The sequence below is a fragment of the Coregonus clupeaformis genome, chromosome 34, assembly GCF_020615455.1.
Source record: "Coregonus clupeaformis isolate EN_2021a chromosome 34, ASM2061545v1, whole genome shotgun sequence".
Taxonomy (NCBI): domain Eukaryota; kingdom Metazoa; phylum Chordata; class Actinopteri; order Salmoniformes; family Salmonidae; genus Coregonus; species Coregonus clupeaformis.
Window position 1 is genome coordinate 20,524,782 of NC_059225.1, and position 26,932 is coordinate 20,551,713.

Here is a 26,932-nt window from a genome sequence, read left to right on the forward strand (position 1 = left end):
CTCCTCCTCCTCCTAACTCTCATGTATCTCCTCCTCCTCCTAACTCTGCTGTATCTCCTCCTCCTCCTAACTCTACTGTATCTCCTCCTCCTCCTAACTCTGCTGTATCTCCTCCTCCTAACTCTGCTGAATCTCCTCCTCCTAACTCTACTGTATCTCCTCCTCCTCCTAACTCTGCTGTATCTCCTCCTCCTCCTAACTCTGCTGTATCTCCTCCTCCTCCTAACTCTCATGTATCTCCTCCTCCTCCTAACTCTGCTGTACCTCCTCCTCCTAACTCTGCTGTATCTCCTCCTCCTCCTAACTCTACTGTATCTCCTCCTCCTCCTTCTAACTCTGCTGTATCTCCTCCTCCTCCTAACTCTACTGTATCTCCTCCTCCTCCTAACTCTACTGTATCTCCTCCTCCTCCTAACTCTGCTGTATCTCCTCCTCCTAACTCTGCTGTATCTCCTCCTCCTAACTCTGCTGTATCTCCTCCTCCTAACTCTACTGTATCTCCTCCTCCTCCTAACTCTACTGTATCTCCTCCTCCTAACTCTGCTGTATCTCCTCCTCCTAACTACTGTATCTCCTCCTCCCAGCTGCAGGTGGAGGGCTGCAGCTCGACCAAGACAAGCAACATGTTGGACCTCTTCAGGATCCCCTACCTGAGAAAACGGGCTCTCATTCTCTCCTATATCTGGTCAGTACCTCATTCTGTCCTATATCTGGTCAGTACCTCATTCTCTCCTATATCTGGTCAGTACCTCATTCTCTCCTATATCTGGTCAGTACCTCAATCTCTCCTATATTTGGACAGTACCTCATTCTCTGCTCTATCTGGTCAGTACCTCATTCTCTGCTCTATCTGGTCAGTACCTCATTCTCTGCTCTATCTGGTCAGTACCTCATTCTCTGCTCTATCTGGTCAGTGTAAGACTGTATCTGGCACCCTCTCCACCTGTTCGATCAATGTTTACAGTAACTACCCATGATTGACCATATTCAAATTACAATGGCATGACTGACACTCAGTCCAAAAGTACTGAATTTTCACACTTGAGTATAAGTGAAAAATAAATGCTATATATCAAATTCCTCATATTAAACAAACCAGACAATACGATTTTCTTGTTTTTTTTAATTTATGGACAGACAGGGTCACACTCCAACACTCAGACATCATTTACAAACACAGTATTTGTATTAAGTGGGTCCGCCAGATCACAGGCAGTAGGGATGACAACGCTTTGTATTGATAAGTGCGTGAATTGGACCATATTGCTGTCCTGCTTGAGCATTCGAAATGTAACGAGTACTTTTGGGTTTCATAGAAGAGTAGGGAGTAAATAGGGAGTAAATGGTACATATTTTTTTTAGGAATGTAGTGGAGTGGGCCTCCAGAGTGGAGCAGCGGTCTAAGGCACTGCATCTCAGTGCTCGAGGCGTCACTACAGACCCGGGTTCGATCCCAGGCTGTGTCACAGCCGGCCGTGACCGGGAGACCCATGAGGCGGTGCACAATTGACCCAGCGTTGTACGGATTATGGGAGGGTTTGGCCAGCTTGGATTTCCTTGTCCCATCGTGCCCTAATGACTCCTTGTGGCGGGCCAGGCGCCTGCAAGCTGACTTCGGTCGCCAGACTTCGGTTTTGCTTGACACACTGGTGCGGCTGGCTTCCAGGTTAAGCGAGCAGTGTGTCAAGCAGTGCGGCTTGGCAGGGTCGTGTTTCGTAGGGGAGTTGCAGCAATGGGACAAGACTTTCACTACCAATAGGGGAGAAAAAAAAGGAGTGGAGTAAAAGTAGTCTAAAATATAAATAGTAAAAGTACAGATACCCCAAAAAACGGCTTAAGTACTTTACACCTGTCACGACTTCCGCCGAGGCTTCGGCGTTCGTTGTCACCGGAGTACTAGCTACTGCCAATCCCATTCTCATCACTCCATTTGTCATGTCTTGTCAATCACACACACCTGGTGCTCATTCCCCTAATTAGTATGTGTATAAGTGTTCCCTCTGTTCCCCTTGTCTTTGTGAGTGATTGTTTGTTGTGAGAGCGTGTAGCTCGGTTGAGCTACTATTCACTGTGTTATTGCCAAGGTGGATGTTTTCCCTTGTACAGTTTCGTTTGACGCTTGGGGCGTTTGATTTATGCAAACGGCTTAAACTCTGGACTTCGGTATTTTACCTCCTGCGCCTGACTCCTTCTTTCACACCTCGTCACAGAATCACTCACCCGATCTGATATGGAGTCAGCAGGAGAAGACCGCATGCCTAGAGTTGTGGCAAGGGCCAGGAGCATTCCTCGATGTTGGCCAGCTTGGGGGAAGCGATGGATCGGGTTGTTCAGGTGGTACAATGCCTGGAGAGGAGAGAATCCGATCTATCGAGACCAGCTGGTCAACCGGATCCAGCCACCTACACCCCAGCCCCTGGAGGGATCCAGATATCCCGACCACCGGCGTTTGACGGGACGGCAGCGCGATGTAAGGGATTCCTACTTGTATTTCTCCAGCATCAGGCCGGCGCCCCGGGAGCGGGAAAAGGTATCCGTCCTCGTTTCCCGCCTTTGTGGGAGAGCCCTGGAGTGGGCCAACGCGGTGTGGAACGAGGGAGGACTACGGGGAGTTTGCTCTCCTCTTTCGGGACGTTTTTGATCACCTGCCTGAGGGTCGAGAGGCGGGCGAACAACTGCTTAATCTAAGGCAGGGGACGAGGACCACTCAGGACTACGCGCTGGAGTTCCGGACGCTGGCAGCGGGTTCCGGGTGGAACGAGCGGGCCCTGATCGACCATTTCCGTGCCACCTAAGGGAGGACGTCCGACGGGAGCTAGCCTGCCGGGAAGCCATGCTATCGTTTCTCCCAACTGGTGGACATGGCCATCCGACTGGACAATCTGTTAGCAGCCAGAGGACATCCTGGTATGGGTCTGCCCGTTCCCACTCCGGAAGACTCTGACCCCGAGCAGATGGAGCTGGGAGGAGCCGCCGGTCGAGAGAGCGGTCCAAGAGCATTCCTCGACGTTGGCCAGCTTGGGGGAAGCGATGGATCGTGTTCTTCAGGTGATGGAATGCCTGGAGAGGAGAGGATCCGATCTATGGTCAACCGGATCCAGCCACCTACACCCCAGCCCCTGGAGGGATCCAGATATTACGGCCACTGGCGTTTGATGGGACGGCAGCGCGATGTAAGGGATTCCTACTCCAACTGGAGTTGTATTTCTCCAGCATCAGGCCGGAGCCCCGGGAGCGGGAGAAGGTATCCGTCCTCGTTTCCTGCCTTTGTGGGAGAGCCCTGGAGTGGGCCAACGCGGTATGGAACGAGGGAGGTACCACGTTGGAGAACGAGGGAGGTACCACGTTGGAGAACTACGGGGAGTTTGCTTGCCTCTTTCGGGACGTTTTTGATCACCCGCCATGAACGCCTTCCAGACTCTAGAGGCGGGCGAACGACTGGTTCATCTAAGGCAGGAGACGAGGACTGCTCAGGACTACGCGCTGGAGTTACGGACACTGACAGCGGGGTCCGGGTGGAACGAGCGGGCCCTGATAGATCATTTCTGGTGCAACCTAAGGGAGGACGTCCGACGAGGCTAGCCTGCCGGGACATCAAGTTGTCCTTTAATAAACTGGTGAACATGGCCATTCGGTTGGACAACCTGCTGGCAGCCAGAGGACGTCCTGGTAGGGGTCTGCCAGTTCCCACTCCAGATGACTCCGACCCCGAGCAGATGGAGGACAGCGACAGTGCCACTCTGGTGGCACGAAGGGACAATCCACCTCACGTCGCAGTCAACGTTCTTTTGGGTCTGGAGGTGGTAGGCAGGGTACTCACGCATCACCCCAGGTAACGAACACCCAAACGTGTTCAGAGCCCTTTGCGGCGCACTGTACTTTATCTATCTCCTTTCCAGATCACTTGGTAGGTTCCCAGTGTAAGGCGCTAGTCGATTCAGGCGCAGCTGGGAATTTTATGGACAGAGCATTTGCACACCGTCAAGGCATTTCATTGGTTCCCCTAACCATTCCACTCCCCAGCAGAGCACTTGATAGTCGACCATTGGGTTCCGGGTTGGTTAAGGAAGTTACAGTACCAGTCACCATGATTACGCAGGAGACGCATGTTGGGCAGATCACCTTTATGATTATTGAGTCTCCTGTTTACCCTGTAGTCTTGGGTATCCCGTGGTTAGCCCTTCACAACCCCAATTTCTCATGGCCGCAGAGGGTTCTTATGGGGTGGTCGCGTGAATGTCCGGGTAGGTGTCTAGGTGTTTCCGTTGGTGCGACCACGATGGAAAGTCCAGACGGTGCGCATTCCCCCCGAATACCATGATCTGGCGCTCGCGTTTTCCAAGACGCAAGCGACTAAATAACCACCTCATCGGGGGGGGATTGCGCGATAAACCTTCGGGTAGACACTGTACCTCCCAGGAGTCATGTGTATCCCCTGTCGCAGGCTGAAACGGAGGCTATGGAAACATACGTCACTGAGTCCCTGTGCCAGGGTTATATACGTACCTCCTCTTCACCTGCCTCCTCGAGTTTCTTCTTTGTGAAGAAGAAAGATGGCGGTTTACGCCCGTGCATTGATTATCGACCACTGAATAATGTGACGGTACGATTTAGTTATCCTCTTCCCCTCATTCCTTCAGTGATTGAGTCAATGCACGGGGCCCGCTTTTTCACCAAATTAGACCTCAGGAGTGCCTACAATCTGGTGTGTATTCGGGAAGGGGATGAGTAGAAAACAGCATTCAGCACAACCTCGGGGCATTATGAATACCTGGTGATGCCCTACGGTTTGATGAATGCTCCATCCGTTTTCCAGTCCTTTGTGAACGAGGTGTTTCGGGACATGCTTGGTCGCGGTGTGGTGGTCTACATCGATGACATCCTGGTGTATTCCGCTACGCGCACCGAGCATGTGTCCCTGGTTCGCACGGTACTGGTCCGACTGCTGGAAAATGATCTTTATGCCAAGGCAGAGAAGTGTGCGTTTTTCCAGCAGTCAATCTCCTTCCTCGGATATCGCATTACCACCACAGGTGTGGAGATGGAGGGAGACCGAATTGCAGCCGTGCGTAATTGGCCGACTCCAACCTCAGTAAAGGAGGTGCAGCGCTTCCTTGGCTTTGCCAACTACTATCGAAGGTTTATTTGGGGCTTTGGCAAGGTCGTAGCTCCCATTACCTCCTTGTTAAAGGGTGGGCCGTCCCGGCTCCGCTGGTCTGCTGAGGCTGATTTGGCCTTCAGTAGATTGCGGGGTCTGTTCACCTCAGCCCCGGTACTGGCTCACCCCGATCCATCACTACCGTTCGTAGTGGAGGTGCGTCCGAGGTAGGGATAGGAGCTGTCTTATCCCAACGCTCGGGCACGCCACCCAAGCTCCGCCCCTGTGCCTTCTTTTCTAAGAAGCTCAGCTCAGCGGAGCAGAACTACGGCATTGGTGATCGGGAGCTGCTGGCTGTTGTCCGAGCTTTGACGGTGTGGAGACATTGGTTTCGAAGGGGCGAAACACCCTTTCCTCGTCTGGACAGACCACCGTAACCTGGAGTACATTCGGGCAGCGAGGAGGCTGAATCCTCGCCAGGCCAGGTGGGCCCTCTTCTTCACCCGGTTTGATTTCACACTCTCATACGGGTACGAAGAACGTGAAGGCAGACGCACTGTCTCGGCTGTATGCCACAGAGGAGAGGCCCAGAAACAACCCCCCATACTCCCGGCCTCCTGTATTGCCGGTAGTATGGGCAATGGACGCAGATATAGCGCAGGCATTACACACAGATCCATCTCCACCGCAGTGTCCAGCTGGGCTGCAGTATGTGCCTGCGCTTATCAACGATGTGCTACCTTTTTGTAGCTTTTTCTGACAACGCTAACATCTTTTTTAGCCGAAGCTCAGAGTTCTAACACCGGGTCGAGCACCAGGCTGCCAGTCTATGCGAACAAACCTAGGCTACTGTAGCTCTCTATATGTTGGTATTCAAGCTGAGGTTAATCAATAAATTCAACCAGATATTTTGATTGGCAAGGTAGCTTGCTAGCTAGCTAATGTTAGCTAATGTTAGTGTACTTGTCCAAAGTCCAGGAGCTAGCCTCTGTAGCTAGATAACACCAGTCAGCTGAAAGATACCTAACGAACAGGCAAAGAAAGGTAGCTAGCTATATTTAATTATGAAAGGTTTTAACAGAAATTAGCTAGCTAGCTAGAGCCAGACAACAACAGTTGACCTGTTTCTGAGTGAGTGGGGAGGGGGAGGGCCGGAGCTTTCTAGCCTGAGGGGTTAGGGTGTTAAGAGAGCGCTGAAGAAGGCAGCTTTCTAGCCTGAGGGGTTAGGGTGTTAAGAGAGCGCTGAAGAAGGCAGCTTTCTAGCCTGAGGGGTTAGGGTGTTAAGAGAGCGCTGAAGAAGGCAGCTTTCTAGCCTGAGGGGTTAGGGGTGTTAAGAGAGCGCTGAAGAAGGCAGCTTTCTAGCCTGAGGGGTTAGGGGTGTTAAGAGAGCGCTGAAGAAGGCAGCTTTCTAGCCTGAGGGGTTAGGGGTGTTAAGAGAGCGCTGAAGAAGGCAGCTTTCTAGCCTGAGGGGTTAGGGTGTTAAGAGAGCGCTGAAGAAGGCAGCTTTCTAGCCTGAGGGGTTAGGGTGTTAAGAGAGCGCTGAAGAAGGCAGCTTTCTAGCCTGAGGGGTTAGGGTGTTAAGAGAGCGCTGAAGAAGGCAGCTTTCTAGCCTGAGGGGTTAGGGTGTTAAGAGAGCGCTGAAGAAGGCAGCTTTCTAGCCTGAGGGGTTAGGGGTGTTAAGAGAGCGCTGAAGAAGGCAGCTTTCTAGCCTGAGGGGTTAGGGTGTTAAGAGAGCGCTGAAGAAGGCAGCTTTCTAGCCTGAGGGGTTAGGGTGTTAAGAGAGCGCTGAAGAAGGCAGCTTTCTAGCCTGAGGGGTTAGGGTGTTAAGAGAGCGCTGAAGAAGGCAGCTTTCTAGCCTGAGGGGTTAGGGTGTTAAGAGCGCGCTGAAGAAGGCAGCTGAGTCACATGGGTGAGAGGAGACAGAGAAGCACGTGCGCACGTCATGACAACTTTTTACCAGTTGTAGCTATTTAGATTGTCATTATGGAGACACCTTTCCAAACCTTTTTCCATAAAACATATTAATCAAATCAAATGTATTTGTCACATGCTCCGAATACAACAGGTGTAGACCTTACCATGAAATGCTTACTTACAAGCCTTTAACCAACAATGCAGTTTTAAGAAAAATATTGCTTGGACCATGATAGTTTGATGGTGATGTGGACACCAAGGAACTTGATGCTCTCAACCTGCTCCACTACAGCCCTGTCAATGAGAATGGGGGCGTGCTCGGCCCTCCTTTTCCTGTAGTCCACGATCATCTCCTTTGTTTTGATCATGTTGAGGGAGAGGTTGTTTTTCTGGCACCACACTGCCAGGTCTCTGACCTCCTCCCTATAGGCTGTCTCATCGTTGTCGGTGATCATGCCTACCACCATTGTGTTGTCTGCAAACTTAATGATGGTGTTGGAGTCGTGCTTGGCCACGCAGTCATGGGTGAACAGGGAGTACAGGAGGGGACTAAGCACGCACCCCTGAGGGGCCCCCGTGTTGAGGATCAGCGTGGCAGTTTTGTTGTTGCCTACCCTTACCTCCTGGGTGTCGGCCCGTCATGAAGTCCAGGATCCAGTTGTAGAGGGAGGTGTTTAGTCCCAGGGTCCTTAGCTTAGTGATGAGCTTTGAGGGCACTATGGTGTTGAACGCTGAGCTGGAGTGAATGAACAGCATTCTCACGTAGGTGTTCCTCTTGTCCAGGTGGGAAAGGGCAGTGTTGAGTGCAATAGAGATTGCGTCATCTGTGGATCTGTTGGGGCAGTATGCAAATTGGAGTGGGTCTAGGGTTTCTGGGATGATGGTGTTGATGTGAGCCATGACCAGCCTTTCAAAGCACTTCATGGCTACAGACGTGAGTGCTACGGGTCGGTAGTCATTTAGGCAGGTTACCTTGGTGTTCTTGGGCACAGGGACTATGGTGGTCTGCTTGAAACATGTTGGTATTACAGACTCGGCCATGGACAGGTTGAAAATGTCCGTGAAAACACTTGCCAGTTGGTCAGCGCATGCTTAGAGTACACGTCCTGGTAATCCGTCTGGCCCTGCGGCCTTGTGAATGTTGACCTGTTTAAAGGTCTTACTCACATCGGTCTTACTTACTCACTTTGCCTGTTTGATGGTTTGTCTGAGGGCATAGCGGGATTTCTTATTATCATCCGGGTTAGAGTCCCGCTCCTTGAAAGTGGCAGCTCTACCCTTTAGCTCAGTGCGGATGTTGCCTGTAATCTATAGTTTCTGGTTGGGGTATGTACGTACGGTCACTGTGGGGACGACGTCATCGATGCACTTATTGATGAAGCCGGTGACTGATGTGGTGTACTCCTCAATGCTATCTGAAGAATCCCGGAACATATTCCAGTCTGTGCTAGCAAAACAGTCCTGTAGCTTAGCATCTGTGTCATCTGACCACTTTTTTATTAACCGAGTCACTGGTGCTTCCTGCTTTAGTTTTTGCTTATAAGTAGTAATCAGTAGGATAGAATTATGGCAATATTTGCCAAGTGGAGGGAGAGCTTTGTATGCGTCTCTGTGTCTGGAGTAAAGGTGGTCTAGAGTTTTTTTTCCTCTTGTTGCACATTTAACATGCTGGTAGAAATTAGGTAAAACAGATTTAAGTTTGTCTGCATTAAAGTCCCCGGCCACTAGGAGCGTGCCCTCTGGATGAGCGTTTTCTTGTTTGCTTATGGCTTTATACAGCTCGTTGAGTGCGGTCTTAGTGCCAGCGTCGGTTTGTGGTCGTAAATAGACAGCTACGAAAAATATAGATGAAAACACTCTTGGTAAATAGTGTGGTCTACAGCTTATCATAAGATACTCTACCTCAGGCGAGCAAAACCTCGAGACTTCCTTAGTATTTGATTTTGTGCACCAGCTGTTGTTTACAAATAAACACAGACCGCCACCCCTTGTCTTACCGGAGTCAGCCGTACTATCCTGCCGATGTAGCATATATCCCCCCAGCTGTATGTTATCCATGTCGTCGCTCAGCCACGACTCGTGAGACATAACATATTACAGTTTTTAATGTCCAGTTGATAGGATATCCGTGATCGTAGGTCGTCAATTTTGTTTTCCAATGATTGTATGTTGGCTAATAGGACTGATGGTAGAGGCAGATTACCCACTGCAGTTTACTCGCTCGCTGTCAAGTCCTTACAAGGCACCCCGACCTACGCCCACGATATCTCCTTCTCTTTCTCATGCGAATGACGGGGATTTGGGCCGTGTTGGGTGTCTGTAGAATATCCTTTGCGTCTGACTTGATGAAGAAAAAATATTTGTCCAATACGAGGTGAGTAATCGCTGTCCTGATATCCAGATGCTCTTTTTGGTCATAAGAGACGGTGGCAGAAACATTATGTACAGATAAATTACAAATAACTTGAAAAACACACATAATAGTACAATTGGTTAGAGGGCCGTAAAACGGCAACCATCTTCTCCGGCGCCATTCTATACATGAAATTGCAATTAGACCGCGTACGAAATTGCACCCTATTCCCTATTGAAGCATATTAAATTGCCATCTCCTCCGGCGCCATTATTTCAACTGGATCCTGGACAACACATCCTCCACGTTGACCATCAACACGGGGGCTCCTCAGGGGTGTGTGCTTAGTCCCCTTCTGTACTCCCTGTTCACCCACCAATGCGTGGCTGTGCACGACTCCAACACCATCATTAAGTTTGCTGACGACACGACGACGATGAGACAGCCTATAGGGAGGAGGTCAGACACAACTTCTGTAGTGGAGTGGGTTGAGAGCTTTAAATTCCTTGGTGTTGACATCACTAAGGAATCAACATGGTCCACACTCACCCACACAGACATTGCCTCTTCCCCCTCAGGAGGCTGAAAAGATTTGGCATGGGCCCTTAGATCCTCAAAACGTTCTACAGCTGCACCATTGAGATCATCTTGACTGGCTGCATCACCACTTGGTACGGCAAGTGCATGGCACCTGACCGTTAGACGATGCGCTACAGAGGGTGGTGAGTACGGCCCAGTACATCACTGGGGCCGAGCTCCATGCAATCCAGAACCTCTATACCAGGCGGTGTCAGAGGAAGGCCCAAAGAATGTCACTCTGCTACCGCAAAGCAAGTCTAGAACCAACAGGACCCGGAACAACTGCTACCCCCAAGCCATACACACACACAAACACACAAACACACACACACACACACACACACACACACACACACACACACACACACACACTACATACGCCCACCACACATAACATGCACACACATGCATACCGATGCCACACACACTCACACACACTCTCACTCGCTCAAACACACAGACACACACACACACACACACACACACACACACACACACACACACACACACACACACACACACAAACTTTCCCATATACTGCTGCTACTGCTCTATTATCTATCCTGTTATCTGGTCACTTTAACCCTACCTATAAGTACATACAGTGCCTTGCAAAAGTATTCATCCCCCTATTACTATATTGTTGCATTACAACCTGTAATTTAAATGGATTTGGATTTGGATTTCATGTAATGGACATACACAAAATAGTCCAAATTGGTGAAGTGAAATGAAAAAAATAACTTATTTCAAAAAATTCTAAAAAATAAATAACGGAAAAGTTGTGCATATGTATTCACCCCCTTTGCTATGAAGCCCCTAAATAAGATCTGGTGCAACCAATTACCGTCAGAAGTCACATAATTAGTGTAATAAAGTCCACCTGTGTGCAATCTAAGTGTCACATGATCTGTCACATGATCTCAGTATATATACACATGTTCTATATTTTTATATATATATTCCCCTTTATTACTTTCCAACCCCACCACCCTTTCCCCACTTGGTGTAAACTAGTGAACAACAACGCCTAGGCCTCTACTTCCAGCCCATACCCACTATCTACATTTTATGGACACAGTCAATTTTACAGTAATTACATTTTGTTTGTTCTTTCTCCTGAACTTCTTCTACTCTCAACCTCTCCGATCATTTTCATGATGTCCATCCGGTTTGCTTCTATATGCCATATCTTTCTAACTGTGCTCCTTCACAAAAGCTCCCAACCTACAACCCATATACTTATTATGGACACAGCGTGCCTACATTATTAGTTATCTTGTTATTATTAGTTGTTAGTTGTTAGTTGTTATTAGTTTCATCCTTCAGCTCCATTCAACACCTCCCATCTATCTCTTAACAGCATCCATATTGGATTTCTATTTGCCATATATTTTTCAACTGTACTTTGATGTTTTACAAAAGTTCTGAACCTTTCTATTCTCATTGTTTCTACAGATTGTGAATTGAAAATAAACATTTTTGCTAATAGTATTACTATGTTATTGATCGATTGACTATGACTTTTCAGATCACCCAGTAATGCTATCTGCAAGGTTAGTTCCAGGTAAATATTGCAATCCTTTAGCCATTCCTGGACCTGTGTCCAAAAACAAGCTACAAATGGACAGAACCAAAACAAATGATCGATTTTATGCAATAGCTGTTGTTTACAAACATACAAAGACCGCCACCCCTTGTCTTACCGGAGTCAGCCGTTCTATCCTGTCGATGTAGCGTATATCCCGCCAGCTGTATGTTATCCATGTCGTTGTTCAGCCACGACTCGGTGAAACATAAGATATTACAGTTTTTAATGTCCCGTTGGTAGGATAACCTTAATCTTAGGTCGTCCAATTTATTTTCTAATGATTGAACATTGGCTAATAGGATTGAGGCAGTTTACTCGCTCGCCGTCGGATCCTTACAAGCACCCCGACCTACGTCCACGATATCTCCGTCTCTTTCTTATGCGAATGACGGGGATTTGGGCCTTGTCGGGTGTCTATAGGATATCAACAAAGAATGAGAAGACTTTGCCTTTGTTTTGGTTTGTTTTGTAGTGTCGAGTTAACGTTACTAATTATGCTGTGATGACAAGGAGGAACCGCTGACGCTGTATTTTTATCATAAGGTTTATTCATAACAAAGGGTTACAGCGTCGATTTACAGATACCTGCAGATACCCGGAGAATAATCGCCCCATCTCTAATATGATTATTCTGACCTCTTTTGTCTTTACTGTGGTATATATGCTATGTAATCTGATATGGGTGTTCCCTACAGACCAATCCCAAGAGTCCACACAACAGACATCCTCTGTTCTATGGTGTTCCTCTAAAACGGCTCCTCCTAAAACTGAATAAACATCCTCTCAGGTTCCACTTGAAAACATTAGCAAAGTCATAATTCTTCATACACTACAGTTTCTTTGTCAATTAGGGTGTGCAGGGTGAATATGTGGTCTGTCGTACGGTAATTTGGTAAAAAGCCAATTTGACATTTGCTCAGTACATTGTTTTCACTGAGGAAATGTACGAGTCTGCTGTTAATGATTTTCCCAAGGTTGCTGTTGACGCATATCCCACGGTAGTTATTGGGGTCAAATTTGTTTCCACTTTTGTGGATTGGGTTGATCAGTCTTGGTTCCAAATATTGGGGAAGATGCCAGAGCTAAGGATGATGTTAAAGAGTTTAAGGATAGCCAATTGGAATTGGTGGTTTGTATATTTTATCATTTCATTTAGGATACCATCAACACCACAGGACTTTTGGGGTTGGAGGGTTTGTATTTTGTCCTGTAGTTCATTCAATGTAATTGGAGAATCCAGTGGTTTCTGGTATTCTTTAATACTTGATTCTAAGATTTGTATTTGATCATGTATATGTTTTTGCCGTTTGTTCTTTGTTATAGGGCCAAAAAGATTGGAGAAGTGGTTTATCCACACATCTCCGTTTTGGATAGATAACTCTTCGTGTTGTTGTTTGTTTAGTGTTTTCCAATTTTCCCAGAAGTGCTTAGAGTCTATGGATTCTTCAATTACATTGAGCTGATTTCTGACGTGCTGTTCCTTCTTTTTCCATTGTGTATTTCTGTATTGTTTTAGTGATTCTCCATAGTGAAGGCGTCGGCTCAGGTTTTTTGGGTCTCTATGTTTTTGGTTGGATAGGTTTGTCAATTTCTTTCTTAGGTTTTTGCATTCTTCATCAAACCATTTGTCATTGTTGTTAATTTTTTTAGGTTTTCTGCTTGACATTTTTAGATTTGATAGGGAAGCTGAGAGGTCAAATATACTGTTCAGGTTTTCTACTGCCAAGTTTACACCTTCACTATTACAGTGAAACATTTTGTCCAGGAAGTTGTCTAAAAGGAATTAAATTGGTTGTTGCCTAATTGTTTTTGGTAGGTTTCAACACTACTTTCCTTCCATCTATAGCATTTCTTAATATTATTCTGTTCCTTTGGCTTTGATGCCTCATGATTGAGTGTTGCTCTGTTCAAGTAGACTGATTTTGCTGTGATCGCATAGGGGTGTCAGTGGGATGACTATGAACGCTCTGAGAGACTCTGGGTTGAGGTCAGTGATAAAGTAGTTCAGTAGTACAATACTACTGCCAAGAGATGAGCTATAGGTGTACCTACCGTAGGAGTCTCCTCGAAGCCTACCATTGACTATGTACATACCCAGCGTGCGACAGAGCTGCAGGAGTTGTGACCCGCTTTTGTTGGTTATGTTGTCGTAGTTGTGCCTAGGCGGGCATATTGGGAAGGGAATGCTGTCACCTCCAGGTAGGTGTTTGTCCCCCTGTGTGCTGAGGGTGTCAGGTTCTTGTCCAGTTCTGGCATTTAAGTTCCCACAGACTAATACATGTCCCTGGGCCTGGAAATTATTGATCCAGCATCGGTCTGATCAGTTTCCACCTCATTTTGTGGGCAGTGTGCACATAGGCAGACCTGGCTCTCAAGAGAAGACAGGCTAAGGCGGCCTCTCTCAATAGTAAGGTTATGGTCACTGAGTCTGTACATAGTCAAAGCTTTCCTTAAGTTTGGGTCAGTCACAGTGGTCAGGTATTCTGCCACTGTGTACTCTCTGTTTAGGGCCAAATAGCATTCTAGTTTGCTCTGTTTTTTTGTTAATTCTTTCCAATGTGTCAAGTAATGATCTTTTAGTTTTATCATGATTTGGTTGGGTCTAATTGTGTTGCTGTCCTGGGGCTCTGTGGGGTCTGTTTGTGAACAAAGCCCCAGGACCAGCTTGCTTAGGGGACTCTTCTCCAAGTTCATCTCTCTGTAGGTGAAGGCTTTGTTGTGGAAGATGTGGAAATTGCTTCCTTTTAGGTGGTTGTAGAAATTAACGGCTGTTTTCTGGATTTTGGTAATTAGCGGGTATCTGCCTAATTCTGCTCTGCATGCACTATTTGGTGTTTTACGGTGTACACAAAGGATATTTCTGCAGAATTCTGCATGCAGTCTCAATTTGGTGTTTGTTCCATTTTGTGAATTCTTGGTTGGTGAGCGGACCCCAGACCTCACAACCATGAAGGGCAATGGGTTCTATAACTGTTTCAAGTATTTTTAGCCAGATCCTAATTGGTATGTCAAATTGTATGTTCCTGTTGATGGCATAGAAGGCCCTTCTTGCCTTGTCTCTCAGATCGTTCACAGCTTTGTGGAAGTTACCTGTGGCGCTGATGTTTAGGCCGAGGTATGTATAGTTTTTTGTGTGCTCTAGGGCAACGGTGTCTAGATGGAATTTGTATTTGTGGTCCTGGCAACTGGACCTTTTTTACAACACTATTATTTTTGTATTACTGAGATTTACTGTCAGGGCCCAGGTCTGACAGAATCTGTGCAGAAGATCTAGGTGCTGCTGTAGGCCCTCCTTGGTTGGTGACAGAAGCACCAGATCATCAGCAAACAGAAGACATTTGACTTCAGATTCTAGTAGGGTGAGGCCGGGTGCTGCAGACTGTTCTAGTGCCCTCACCAATTAGTTGATATACTGCATACAGTGTGGGTTGGTGTGAGGTGTGACCCAGATGTGGTGTAGGATATACAGTACATTTTACATTTTACATCATTTAGCAGACGCCCTTATCCAGAGCGACTTACAGTTAGTGAGTGCATACATTATTTTTTATTTTTCATACTGGCCCCCCGTGGGAAACGAACCCACAACAGTAGGCAGAGATGGTGAAACAAGGATCTTTACTTTTCCCGAAGCCAGAATACAAAATAACGGACTTATGACGATAAAAGAAAGGCGGAGCAAATAAGTCTCCAAAAACCGGCTGACAGCCAAAATACGAAATACTTCCTAAGACTGAAACAAATAACGAAACAGGGAGAACACTTCTCAAGTACCTGTTCATAGGTCTCCGATCAGACACTGAGTAGTACTGCTGGACATAGAGGAACTAGCAGAAAAAACTGAGCAAGAGAACACAGGGAAGTGAGGGCATAAATACACAGGTGAACAGGTAGACACAGGTGACACCAATAGGATGATGATAAGTCCAGACTGTGAGTGAGGATGTGGTTGTCGAAGGATGACACCTAGTGATCTGCGACCCCCTCCTGTAAAAACAGGTTTTTAGAAATTTCAGCAAATGTGTAAAAAAACAACAACAGAAATATCTTATTTACATAAGTATTCAGACCCTTTGCTATGAGACTCAAAATTGAGCTCAGGTGCATCCTGTTTCATTTACATTTACATTTACGTCATTTAGCAGACGCTCTTATCCAGAGCGGCTTACAAATAGGTGCATTCACCTTATAGCCAGTGGGATAACCACTTTACAATGTTTTTTTTTTTTTTTTTTGGGGGGGGTGGGTTGGAGTAAAGGGGGGGGTAGAAGGATTACTTTATCCTATCCCAGGTATTCCTTAAAGAGGTGGAGTTTCAAATGTCTCCGGAAGGTGGTGAGTGACTCCGCTGTCCTGGCGTCGTGAGGGAGCTTGTTCCACCATTGGGGTGCCAGAGCAGCGAACAGTTTTGACTGGGCTGAGCGGGAACTATGCTTCCGCAGAGGTAGGGGAGCCAGCAGGCCAGAGGTGGATGAACGCAGTGCCCTCGTTTGGGTGTAGGGACTGATCAGAGCCTGAAGGTACAGAGGTGCCGTTCCCCTCACAGCTCCGTAGGCAAGCACCATGGTCTTGTAGCAGATGCGAGCTTCAACTGGAAGCCAGTGGAGTGTGCGGAGGAGCGGGGTGACGTGAGAGAACTTGGGAAGGTTGAACACCAGACGGGCTGCAGCATTCTGGATGAGTTGTAGGGGTTTAATGGCACAGGCAGGGAGCCCGGCCAACAGCGAGTTGCAGTAATCCAGACGGGAGATGACAAGTGCCTGGATTAGGACCTGTGCCACTTCCTGTGTAAGGCAGAGTCGTACTCTCCGAATGTTGTAGAGCATGAACCTACAGGATCGGGTCACCGCCTTGATGTTAGCGGAGAACGACAGGGTGTTGTCCAGGGTCACGCCAAGGCTCTTCGCACTCTGGGAGGAGGACACAACGGAGTTTTCAACCGTGATGGCGAGATCATGGAACGGGCAGTCCTTCCCCGGGAGGAAGAGCAGCTCCGTCTTGCCGAGGTTCAGCTTGAGGTGGTGATCCGTCATCCATACTGATATGTATGCCAGACATGCAGAGATAAGATTCGCCACCTGGTTATCAGAAGGGGGAAAGGAGAAGATTAGTTGTGTGTCTTCAGCGTAGCAATGATAGGAGAGGCCATGTGAGGATATGACAGAGCAAGTGACTTGGTGTATAGCGAGAATAGGAGAGGGCCTAGAACTGAGCCCTGGGGGACACCAGTGGTGAGAGCACATGGTGCGGAGACAGCTTCTCGCCACGCCACTTGGTAGGAGCGACCGGTCAGGTAGGACGCAATCCAAGAGTGAGCCGCGCCGGAGATGCCCAGCTCGGAGAGGGTGGAGAGGAGGATCTGATGGTTCACAGTATCAAAGGCAGCAGACAGGTCTAGAAGGACAAGAGCAGAGGAGAGAGAGTTAGCTTTAGCAGTGCGGAGAGCCTCTGTGACACAGAGAAGAGCAGTCTCAGTTGAATGACCAGTCTTGAAACCTGACTGGTTTGGATCAAGAAGGTCATTCTGAGAGAGATAGCAAGAGAGTTGGCTAAAGACAGCACGCTCAATAGTTTTGGAGAGAAAAGAAAGAAGGGATACTGGTCTGTAGTTGTTGACATCGGAGGGATCAAGTGTTGGTTTTTTGAGAAGGGGTGCAACTCTCGCTCTCTTGAAGACGGAAGGGACATAGCCAGCGGTCAAGGATGAGTTGATCAGCGAGGTGAGGTAAGGGAGAAGGTCACTGGAGATGGTCTGGAGAAGAGAGGAGGGGATAGGGTCAAGCGGGCAGGTTGTTGGGCGGCCTGCCGTCACAAGTCGCAAGATTTATCTGGAGAGAGAGGGGAGAAAGAAGTCAAAGCATAGGGTAGGGCAGTGTGAGCAGGACCAGCAGTGTCATTTGACTTAACAAACGAGGATCGGATGTCGTCAACCTTCTTCTCAAAATGGTTGACGAAGTCATCCACAGAGGGGGGGGATTCAGCAGGGAGGAGAATGTGGCAAAGAGCTTCCTAGGGTTAGAGGCGGATGCTTGGAATTTAGAGTGGTAGAAAGTGGCCATAGCAGCAGAAACAGATGAAGAAAATGTAGAGAGGAGGGAGTGAAAAGATGCCAGGTCTGCAGGGAGTCTAGTTTTCTTCCATTTCCGCTCAGCTGCCCGGAGCTCTGTTCTGTGAGCTCGCAATGAGTCATCAAGCCACGGAGCTGGAGGAGAGGACCGAGCCGGCCGGGAGGATAGGGGACATAGAGAGTCAAAGGATGCAGAAAGGGAGGAGAGGAGGGTTGAGGAGGCAGAATCAGGAGATTGGAGGGAGAAGGATTGAGCAGAGGGAAGAGATGATAGGATGGAAGAGGAGAGAGTAGAGATGTTTCTACCATTTGATTGGAGTTCACCTGTGGTAAATTCAATTGATTGGACATGATTTGGAAAGGCACACACCTGTCTATATAAGATCCCACAGTTGACAGTGCATATCAGAGCAAAAACCAAGCCATGAGGTCGAAGGAATTGTCCGTCGTAGAGCTCCGAGACAGGATTGTGTCGAGGCACAGATCTGTGGAAGGGTACCAAAAAATGTCTGAGCATTGAAGGCCTCCAAGAACACAGTGGTCTCCATCATTCTTAAATTGAAGAAGTTTGGAACCACCAAGACTCTTCCTAGAACTGGCTGCCCGGCCAAACTGAGCAATTGGAGGAGAAGGGCTTTGGTCAGGGAGGTGATCAAGAACCTGATGGTCACTCTGACAGAGCTCTAGAGTTCCTCTGTGGAGATGGGAGAACCTTCCAGAAGGACAACCATCTCTGCAGCACTCCACCAATCAGGCCTTTATGGTAGAGTGGCCAGACGGAAGCCACTCCTCAGTAAAAGGCAGATGACAGCCCGCTTGGAGTTGCCAAAAGGCACCTAAAGACTGAAACCAAGATTGAACTCTTTGGCCTGAATGCCAAGAGTCACGTCTGGAGGAAACCTGGCACCATCCCTACGGTGAAGCATGGTGGTGGCAGCATCATGCTGTGGGGATGTTTTTCAGCTGCAGGGACTGGGAGACTAGTCAGGATCGAGGGAAAGATGAACGGAGCAAAGTACAGCGAGATCCTTGATGAAAACCTGCTCAGGACTTCAGACTGGGGTGAAGGTTCACCTTCCAACAGGACAACGACCTTAAGCACACAGCCAATACAACGCAGGGGTGGCTTCGGGACAAGTCTCGGAATAACCTTGAGTGGACAATCCAGAACCCAGACTTTAACCCGATCGAACATCTCTGGAGAGACCTGAAAATAGCTGTGCTGCGACTCTCCCCATCCAACCTGACAGAGCTTGAGAGGATCTGCAGAGAAGAATGGGAGAAACTCCCCAAATACAGGTGTGCCAAGCTTGTAGCATCATACCCAAGAAGACTTGAGGCTGTAATTACTGCCAAAGGTGCTTCAACAAAGTACGGAGTAAAGGGTCTGAATGCTTATGTAAATGTGACATTACACTTTTTTATTTGTAATACATTTGCTAAAATTTCAAAAAAATAGTTTTTGCTTTGTCATTATTGTGTGAGGTGGAAAAAAACAATTTAATCCATTTTAGAATAAGGCTGTAAAAGACAAGGGGTCTGAATACTTTCCAAATGAAATGTATGTTGAAGAGGGTGGGGCTCAAAGTGCATCCCTGTCTCACCCAACGGCTTGTGGAAGAAATGTGTTTTTTGCCAATTTTAACTTCACACTTGTTGTTTGTGTACATTGATTTTAGAATGTCGTATGTTTTTCCCCCAACATCACTTTCCATCAATTTGTATAACAGACCCTCATGCCAAATTCAAGACAATGGAGATGATTGTGGACTACAGGAAAAAGAGGGCCTAGCACGCCCCTATTTTCATCGACGGGGCTGTAGTGGAGCAGGTTGAGAGCTTCAAGTTCCTTGGTGTCCACATCACCAACAAACTATCATGGTCCAAACACACCAAGACAGTCGTGAAGAGGGCACGACAAAGCCTATTCCCCCTCAGGAGACTGAAAAGATTTGGCATGGGTCCTCAGATCCTCAAAAGTTTCTACAGCTGCACCATTGAGAGCATCCTGACTGGTTGCATCACTGCCTGGTATGGCAACTGCTCGGCCTCCGACCGCAAGGCGCTACAGAGGTTAGTGCGTACGGCCCAGTACATCAGTGGGACCAAGCTTCCTGCCATCCAGGACCTCTGTACCAGGCGGTGTCAGAGGAAGGCCCTAAATATGGTCAAAGACTCCAGACACCCTAGTCATAGACTGTTCTCTCTGCTACCACAAATCAAGCGGTACCAGAGCGCCAAGTCTAGGTCAAAAAGGCTTCTTCACAGATTCTACCCCCAAGCCATAAGACTCCTGAACAGCTAATCATGGCTACCCGGACTATTTGCACCCCCACCCCATATTTTTACGCTGCTGCTACTCTCTGTTTATTATCTATGCATAGTCACTTTAACTCTACCTACATGTACATATTACCTCAATTACCTCGACTAACCGGTGCCCCCGCACATTGATCCTGTACCGGTACCCCCTGTATATAGCCTCCTTACTGTTATTGTACTGCTGCTCTTTAATTATTTTATTTTGAATTTTTTTAGTTGTCTATTTTTTTCTTAAAACTGCACTGTTGGTTAAGGGCTTGTCAGGAAGCATTTCACTGTAAGTCTACACCTGTTGTATTCGGCGCATGTGACAAATAAAATATGATTTGATTTTAAATTGAATCAAAAGCTTTTTTGTAATCAACAAAACATGAGAAGACCTTTGTTTTGTTTTGTTTGTCAATTAGGGTATGCAGGGTAAATACGTGGTCTGTCGTACGGTAATTTGGTAAAAAGCCAATTTGACATTTGCTCAGTACATTGTTTTCACTGAGGAAATGTACCAGTCTGCTGTTAATGATAATGCAGAGGATTTTCCCAAGGTTGCTGTTGATGCATATCCCACAGTAGTTATTGGGGTCAAATCTGTCTCCACTTTTGTGGATTGGGGTGATCAGTCCTTGGTTCCAAATATTAGGGAAGATGCCAGAGCTGAGGATGATGTTAAAGAGTTTAAGTATAGCCAAGTTACGTTTTTGGTCTCTCTTTCTCTCTCTCTCTCTCTCTCTCTCTCTCTCTCTCTCTCTCTCTCTCTCTCTCTCTCTCTCTCTCTCTCTCTCTCTCTCTCTCTCTCTCTCTCTCTCTCTCTCTCTGTCAGGTTTGTAACCAGTCTGGTGTACTACGGGGTGAGTCTAAACGTGGGTAACTTTGGTCTGGACATATATCTGACCCAGTTGATCTTTGGTTTGGCTGAGCTCCCCGCCCGGCTGGGCTCCCTGCCCCTCATCGAACACTTTGGACGGAGGATCTGTCAGGCCACCGCCCTGTTCTTTGGAGGCACAGCCTGTCTCGTTCTTCTAGCTATTCCAGATGGTAAAATTTATATTTTATGAAAGTGGATCTTTTGTGCTGTTATTTGAACACTTTTTACATTATTGTGTTGTTTTAACACTTGAAGATCGAATCCGCATTTGTTAAAATAGCACCACTCTTCCGCCCTTCTGTTGATAAACAGAGTAGAGGAGTGTCCGACAGCGCGGTAAAACAACTGCAGTACATATTCTGCTGTTTTATCGTGATGTCTGAGGAAATAAAAAACACTGTTGTTTACTTCTTTGTTGTAAATATCCCAAACGACTGTTTCACCAATTATGGAGTCTAGCTTTAAGTGTTATTTTTTAAACACTTTTGACACTAGTTTTAATTCTTAAGCACCTTTAACACTTTGTGTCATTCAACACGTTTAACAGATTCTCTGTCTGATTGTTTCTCCTCCCTCAGACCTGCCGGTAGTGACGACAGTCATAGCCGTGTTGGGGAAGTTTGCCCTGGCTGCCTCCTTCACCATCGTCTATGTTTACACAGCTGAGCTCTATCCCACTGTAGTGAGGTATGTTCATTACAGCTGAGCTCAGTCCCACTGTAGTGAGGTATGTTCATTACAGCTGAGCTCAGTCCCACTGTAGTGAGGTGAGAAGTTCATACTACTAAAACACACTGTCTGGAATACGCACAGATACAAGCCTAAAAGTGTCAACATACTTACATGCGTCTCACTTTATATTCAGTAGAATAAAGTAACAAAAGGTGCTGCAGCCACTACAAGGCACATAGCTGGATAACATGGGCATAGCTGGATACCATGGGCATAGCTGGATACCATGGGCATAGCTGGATACCATGGGCATAGCTGGATAACATGGGCATAGCTGGATACCATGGGCATAGCTGGATACCATGGGCATAGCTGGATACCATGGGCATTGCTGGATACCATGGGCATGGGCATAGCTGGATACCATGGGCATAGCTGGATAACATGGGCATAGCTGGATAGCATGGGCATAGCTGGATAGCATGGGCATAGCTGGATTCCATGGGCATAGCTGGATAACATGGGCATAGCTGGATACCGTGGGCATAGCTGGATAACATGGGCATAGCTGGATAACATGGGCATAGCTGGATACCATGGGCATAGCTGGATACCATGGGCATAGCTGGATACCATGGGCATAGCTGGATACCACGGGCATAGCTGGATACCATGGGCATAGCTGGATACCATGGGCATAGCTGGATACCATGGGCATAGCTGGATACCATGGGCATAGCTGGATACCATGGGCATAGCTGGATACCATGGGCATAGCTGGATAGCATGGGCATAGCTGGATAGCATGGGCATAGCTGGATAGCATGGGCATAGCTGGATACCATGGGCATAGCTGGATACCATGGGCATAGCTGGATACCATGGGCATAGCTGGATACCATGGGCATAGCTGGATACTGAACTGGACACTAAACTTTTGTGTGTATTATATTACAAGCACTAACTGTTGTTGTTACAGTCTGGGATAATAGACTGGTTTATAGTCTGGGATAATAGACTGGTTTATAGTCTGGGATAATAGACTGGTTTATAGTCTGGGATAATAGACTGGTTTATAGTCTGGGATAATAGACTGGTTTATAGTCTGGGATAATAGACTGGTTTATAGTCTGGGATAATAGACTGGTTTATAGTCTGGGATAATAGACTGGTTTATAGTCTGGGATAATAGACTGGTTTATAGTCTGCGATAATAGACTGGTTTATAGTCTGGGATAACAGACTGGTTTACAGTCTGGGATAATAGACTGGTTTATAGTCTGGGATAATAGACTGGTTTACAGTCTGGGATAATAGACTGGTTTAGAGTCTGGGTGCATTGTGTTTGGCAGTATGCAATAGTTGGAAGCTAAACTTCCTTGATCTGTGTGTTCTCCTGCAGACAGAACGGAGTGGGTCTGAACTCCATGTCTGCCCGTGTGGCTGGCATCCTTGCCCCACTGATTAGACTTCTGGAGATGTACCACTATGCCATCCCTATGTTGATCTATGGTATCCTGCCCTTCCTGGGGGGAGGCCTCTGCTTTCTGCTGCCTGAGACACTCAACACTGAGCTACAAGACCACACTGAACCACAGGAGGACACAGTGTGAGTATCATTCTGGAGGGAGGGTAATAAAGTATTTAAAATGGTGTATTTCTAGTAGATTGCTTACTTCTGTTTTTGCTTACTTCTGTTTTTGATTGTAGAACTCCTGATAAGTTGAATCTTGAAAATGGACTCAGTCATTTAAAGATGGATAAGACAGAAGAAACGATGATCACAAAAATGTAAATGATTATCACTGTTTTATATGACCTGGAGCTTTACATAATGTATGTGGTTGTCTTGATAATGGATCAATATCAAGTAGATATACTAAATGACCAATCAAAACATTTGATTGTTATTCAGATCTCAAACTACATTGTTTGAGAGACATTTTGTAAACAAAACTACTTTTATAGATGTTTTATAAATTCAATGATAAAATTACAATGTATTGTTTATCACAAAAAAACATTTTGATATAGGTGAACATTTATCAAATAAAAATACACATAATACAATATGTTTGTATAAATCACTGCTTCAGTTCCACATACATTTAGTTAATTTTTTTACGTTTGGAATATATGTGTATTGTTATTGTATTGCTAGATATTGCTGCATTGTTGGAGCTACAGTAGACTGTTGGAGCTACATTAGACTGTTGGAGCTACAGTAGACTGTTGGAGTTACAGCAGACTGTAGACTGTTGGAGTTACAGTAGACTGTTGGAGTTACAGTAGACTGTTGGAGCTACAGTAGACTGTTGGAGCTACAGTAGACTGTTGGAGTTACAGTAGACTGTTGGAGCTACAGTAGACTGTTGGAGTTACAGTAGACTGTTGGAGCTACAGTAGACTGTTGGAGCTACAGTAGACTGTTGGAGCTACAGTAGACTGTTGGAGTTACAGTAGACTGTTGGAGTTACAGTAGACTGTTGGAGTTACAGTAGACTGTTGGAGCTACAGTAGACTGTTGGAGTTACAGTAGACTGTTGGAGCTACAGTAGACTGTTGGAGTTACAGTAGACTGTTGGAGTTACAGTAGACTGTTGGAGCTACAGTAGACTGTTGGAGTTACAGTAGACTGTTGGAGTTACAGCAGACTGTTGGAGCTACAGTAGACTGTTGGAGTTACAGTAGACTGTTGGAGTTACTGTAGACTGTTGGAGTTACAGTAGACTGTTGGAGTTACAGAAGACTGTTGGAGTTACAGGAGACTGTTGGAGCTACAGTAGACTGTTGGAGCTACAGTAGACTGTTGGAGTTACAGTAGACTGTTGGAGTTACAGTAGACTGTTGGAGCTACAGTAGACTGTTGGAGCTACAGTAGACTGTTGGAGCTACAGTAGACTGTTGGAGCTACAGTAGAACTGTTGGAGTTACAGTAGACTGTTGGAGTTACAGCAGACTGTTGGAGCTACAGTAGACTGTTGGAGTTACAGTAGACTGTTGGAGTTACAGAAGACTGTTGGAGTTACAGGAGACTGTTGGAGCTACAGTAGACTGTTGGAGTTACAGTAGACTGTTGGAGCTACAGTAGACTGTTGGAGTTACAGTAGACTGTTGGAGCTACAGTAGACTGTTGGAGTTACAGTAGATGCATAAGCATTTCACTGCATCTGCGATAACATCTGCATAACTGTGTTATCTGACCAATCAACTTTTGATTTGATATAGAAAAGATGAAATCACAATCATTCTGCTCATATAGAAAATATGAAATAAGAATAATTTTGCTGATATGGAAAAGATGAAATGAGAATCCTGTTTGGGATCATCAGTTTGTGTCTCAGTAATCATTCATAATATTTGTCTGTAATTGCTTCTATAAAGTGAAATCTGATGCTGATTATTGTCAAGTGACTTAAACACGAGTGTATACAGTATGTACAAGGAGTACATAACCCAGGTGACTCCAAAAGATGTGATCCAGTGTTGTCATGGTCACCTTCACGTCAGCTGAGAACACACAACACATCACACTTTTACTAGTTTTCCATAAAAACACAATTGTCCAGACTTTATACAGTTGCTACCTTACCTTCATGAAATGAAAACGCCATAAAAACACTTCATATATGCATGTGTCTGTGTGGTCACTAAACTCCATATGACGTTGGTGCCGTTAGACCCCCGGCGTCTCATTGGTTCTCTGCAGCCAGCGGTCTTCGTGTTGGTTGTGGCCAAAGCCCTTGTCATAGTTCTCTTTCCTCCTGAACAGCTGCTGGTTGTGGAATACATACTAGAACTGGCCGTGCAGCGGAGCATAGCTGCTCATGCTACAACACGCAGACAGACACACTGCGTCTATTTCCTTAATGCACACACCTTTTGATCATTTGCATAGTTAATTGTTTAATTCCAGCGTTCATGTCCAGCATTTTAATAAATGTCTTCATTTCCTGCTCCGTGTTGTCATTTACACACTAGGTTTCATTTGGAGACAGATTTTCATGCAAATATTCTAATATCTGCATAAAACAATAAGCACATTTTCCCACCAGAGATGTGTTTCCATCAAACTGATTTTTTGCGGATAAAAGGGTGTGCGTGACGACGTAGCGCACATAAAAATAACTTTTGCTGTTGAATAACAGATGAAAAATACAAGTAAAATGGGTTTCCATCACATTTTCAACTCTACTGATGGTTTTGTCACAACCTGTTGCGTTATATAGCAAATGTGCCCACTCAGGTCTTGGCACATGCGCTCTAGCCAACAGATCACACACACAGTGCGGGTAGGCAACCTACATTATGAGATTATTACGGATAAGAGCAATATTATTTGTAGCCTAATAAAATCCACATTTACTTCGATATTATGGTTATTATATCAACATTTGCACATAAAGACATTTCCACCCCAATTTCTCGCATAATTAATTTAACAGACACAAAAAGATCCCACCATGTCGAACGAACAAATTGTCTGTCGGCATGTTTCCATCAGCCTGGTCGTGACTTTTTTCATAAGTCAGGTAATTCATCTGCATGAAATGGGTTGATTGAAACGTGGTTTGTGTCACGTTTATTTTGTCTTAATATGCCTCTATTTCGTAAAAAAATATTTTCCTTGACAGAATAATTATTCTCCTCTGACTGTGCATTTTCGGCAGTTCCTACCTTCACCACTAAAGGGCGATCGTCCGTATTCTGATAGCAGTTCTCAACTGTTAGCAACCTGTTAGCTAGCAGTTCTCAGCTGTTAGCAGCCAGCTAGCTAGCAGTTCTCAGCTGTTAGCAGCCAGTTAGCTAGCAGTTCTCAGCTTTTAGCAACCAGTTAGCTAGCAGTTCTCAGCTGTTAGCAGCCAGCTAGCTAGCAGTTCTCAGCTGTCAGCAGCCAGTTAGCTAGCAGTTCTCAGCTGTTAGCAACCAGTTAGCTAGCAGTTCTCAGCTGTTAGCAGCCAGTTAGCTAGCAGTTCTCAGCTGTTAGCAGCCAGGTAGCTAGCAGTTCTCAGCTGTTAGCAGCCAGTTAGCTAGCAGTTCTCAGCTGTTAGCAACCAGGTAGCTAGCAGTTCTCAGCTGTTAGCAGCCAGGTAGCTAGCAGTTCTCAGCTGTTAGCAACCAGGTAGCTAGCAGTTCTCAGCTGTTAGCAGCCAGTTAGCTAGCAGTTCTCAGCTGTTAGCAGCCAGGTAGCTAGCAGTTCTCAGCTGTTAGCAACCAGGTAGCTAGCAGTTCTCAGCTGTTAGCAACCAGGTAGCTAGCAGTTCTCAGCTGTTAGCAGCCAGGTAGCTAGCAGTTCTCAGCTGTTAGCAACCAGGTAGCTAGCAGTTCTCAGCTGTTAGCAGCCAGGTAGCTAGCAGTTCTCAGCTGTTAGCAGCCAATTAGCTAGCAGTTCTCAGCTGTTAGCAGCCAGGTAGCTAGCAGTTCTCAGCTGTTAGCAGCCAGTTAGCTAGCAGTTCTCAGCTGTTAGCAGCCAG

General features: G+C 46.4%; 1 protein-coding gene across 1 annotated transcript; it reads left to right on the forward strand.

Moving 5' to 3' along the window:
- The first annotated feature begins 623 nt into the window (after window positions 1-623).
- Window positions 624-25,317, forward strand: LOC121549417 (solute carrier family 22 member 13-like). The gene is made up of 5 exons (XM_045210321.1): window positions 624-685; window positions 20,742-20,956; window positions 21,365-21,473; window positions 22,861-23,067; window positions 23,169-25,317. Exons 1-5 carry the CDS (start codon window positions 624-626, stop codon window positions 23,251-23,253), a joined length of 678 nt encoding a protein of 225 aa, XP_045066256.1. The 3' UTR covers window positions 23,254-25,317.
- The last annotated feature ends 1,615 nt before the right edge of the window (window positions 25,318-26,932 follow it).

Bases quoted from the DNA above. Each gene is read 5' to 3' on its own strand.
- LOC121549417 (XM_045210321.1), top strand. From the start codon at position 624: ATGTTGGACCTCTTCAGGATCCCCTACCTGAGAAAACGGGCTCTCATT. The intron at 686-20,741 runs GTCAGTACCTCA...TCTCTCTGTCAG, and splicing joins CTCATTCTCTCCTATATCTG to GTTTGTAACCAGTCTGGTGT. The intron at 21,474-22,860 runs GTATGTTCATTA...GTTCTCCTGCAG, and splicing joins CTCTATCCCACTGTAGTGAG to ACAGAACGGAGTGGGTCTGA.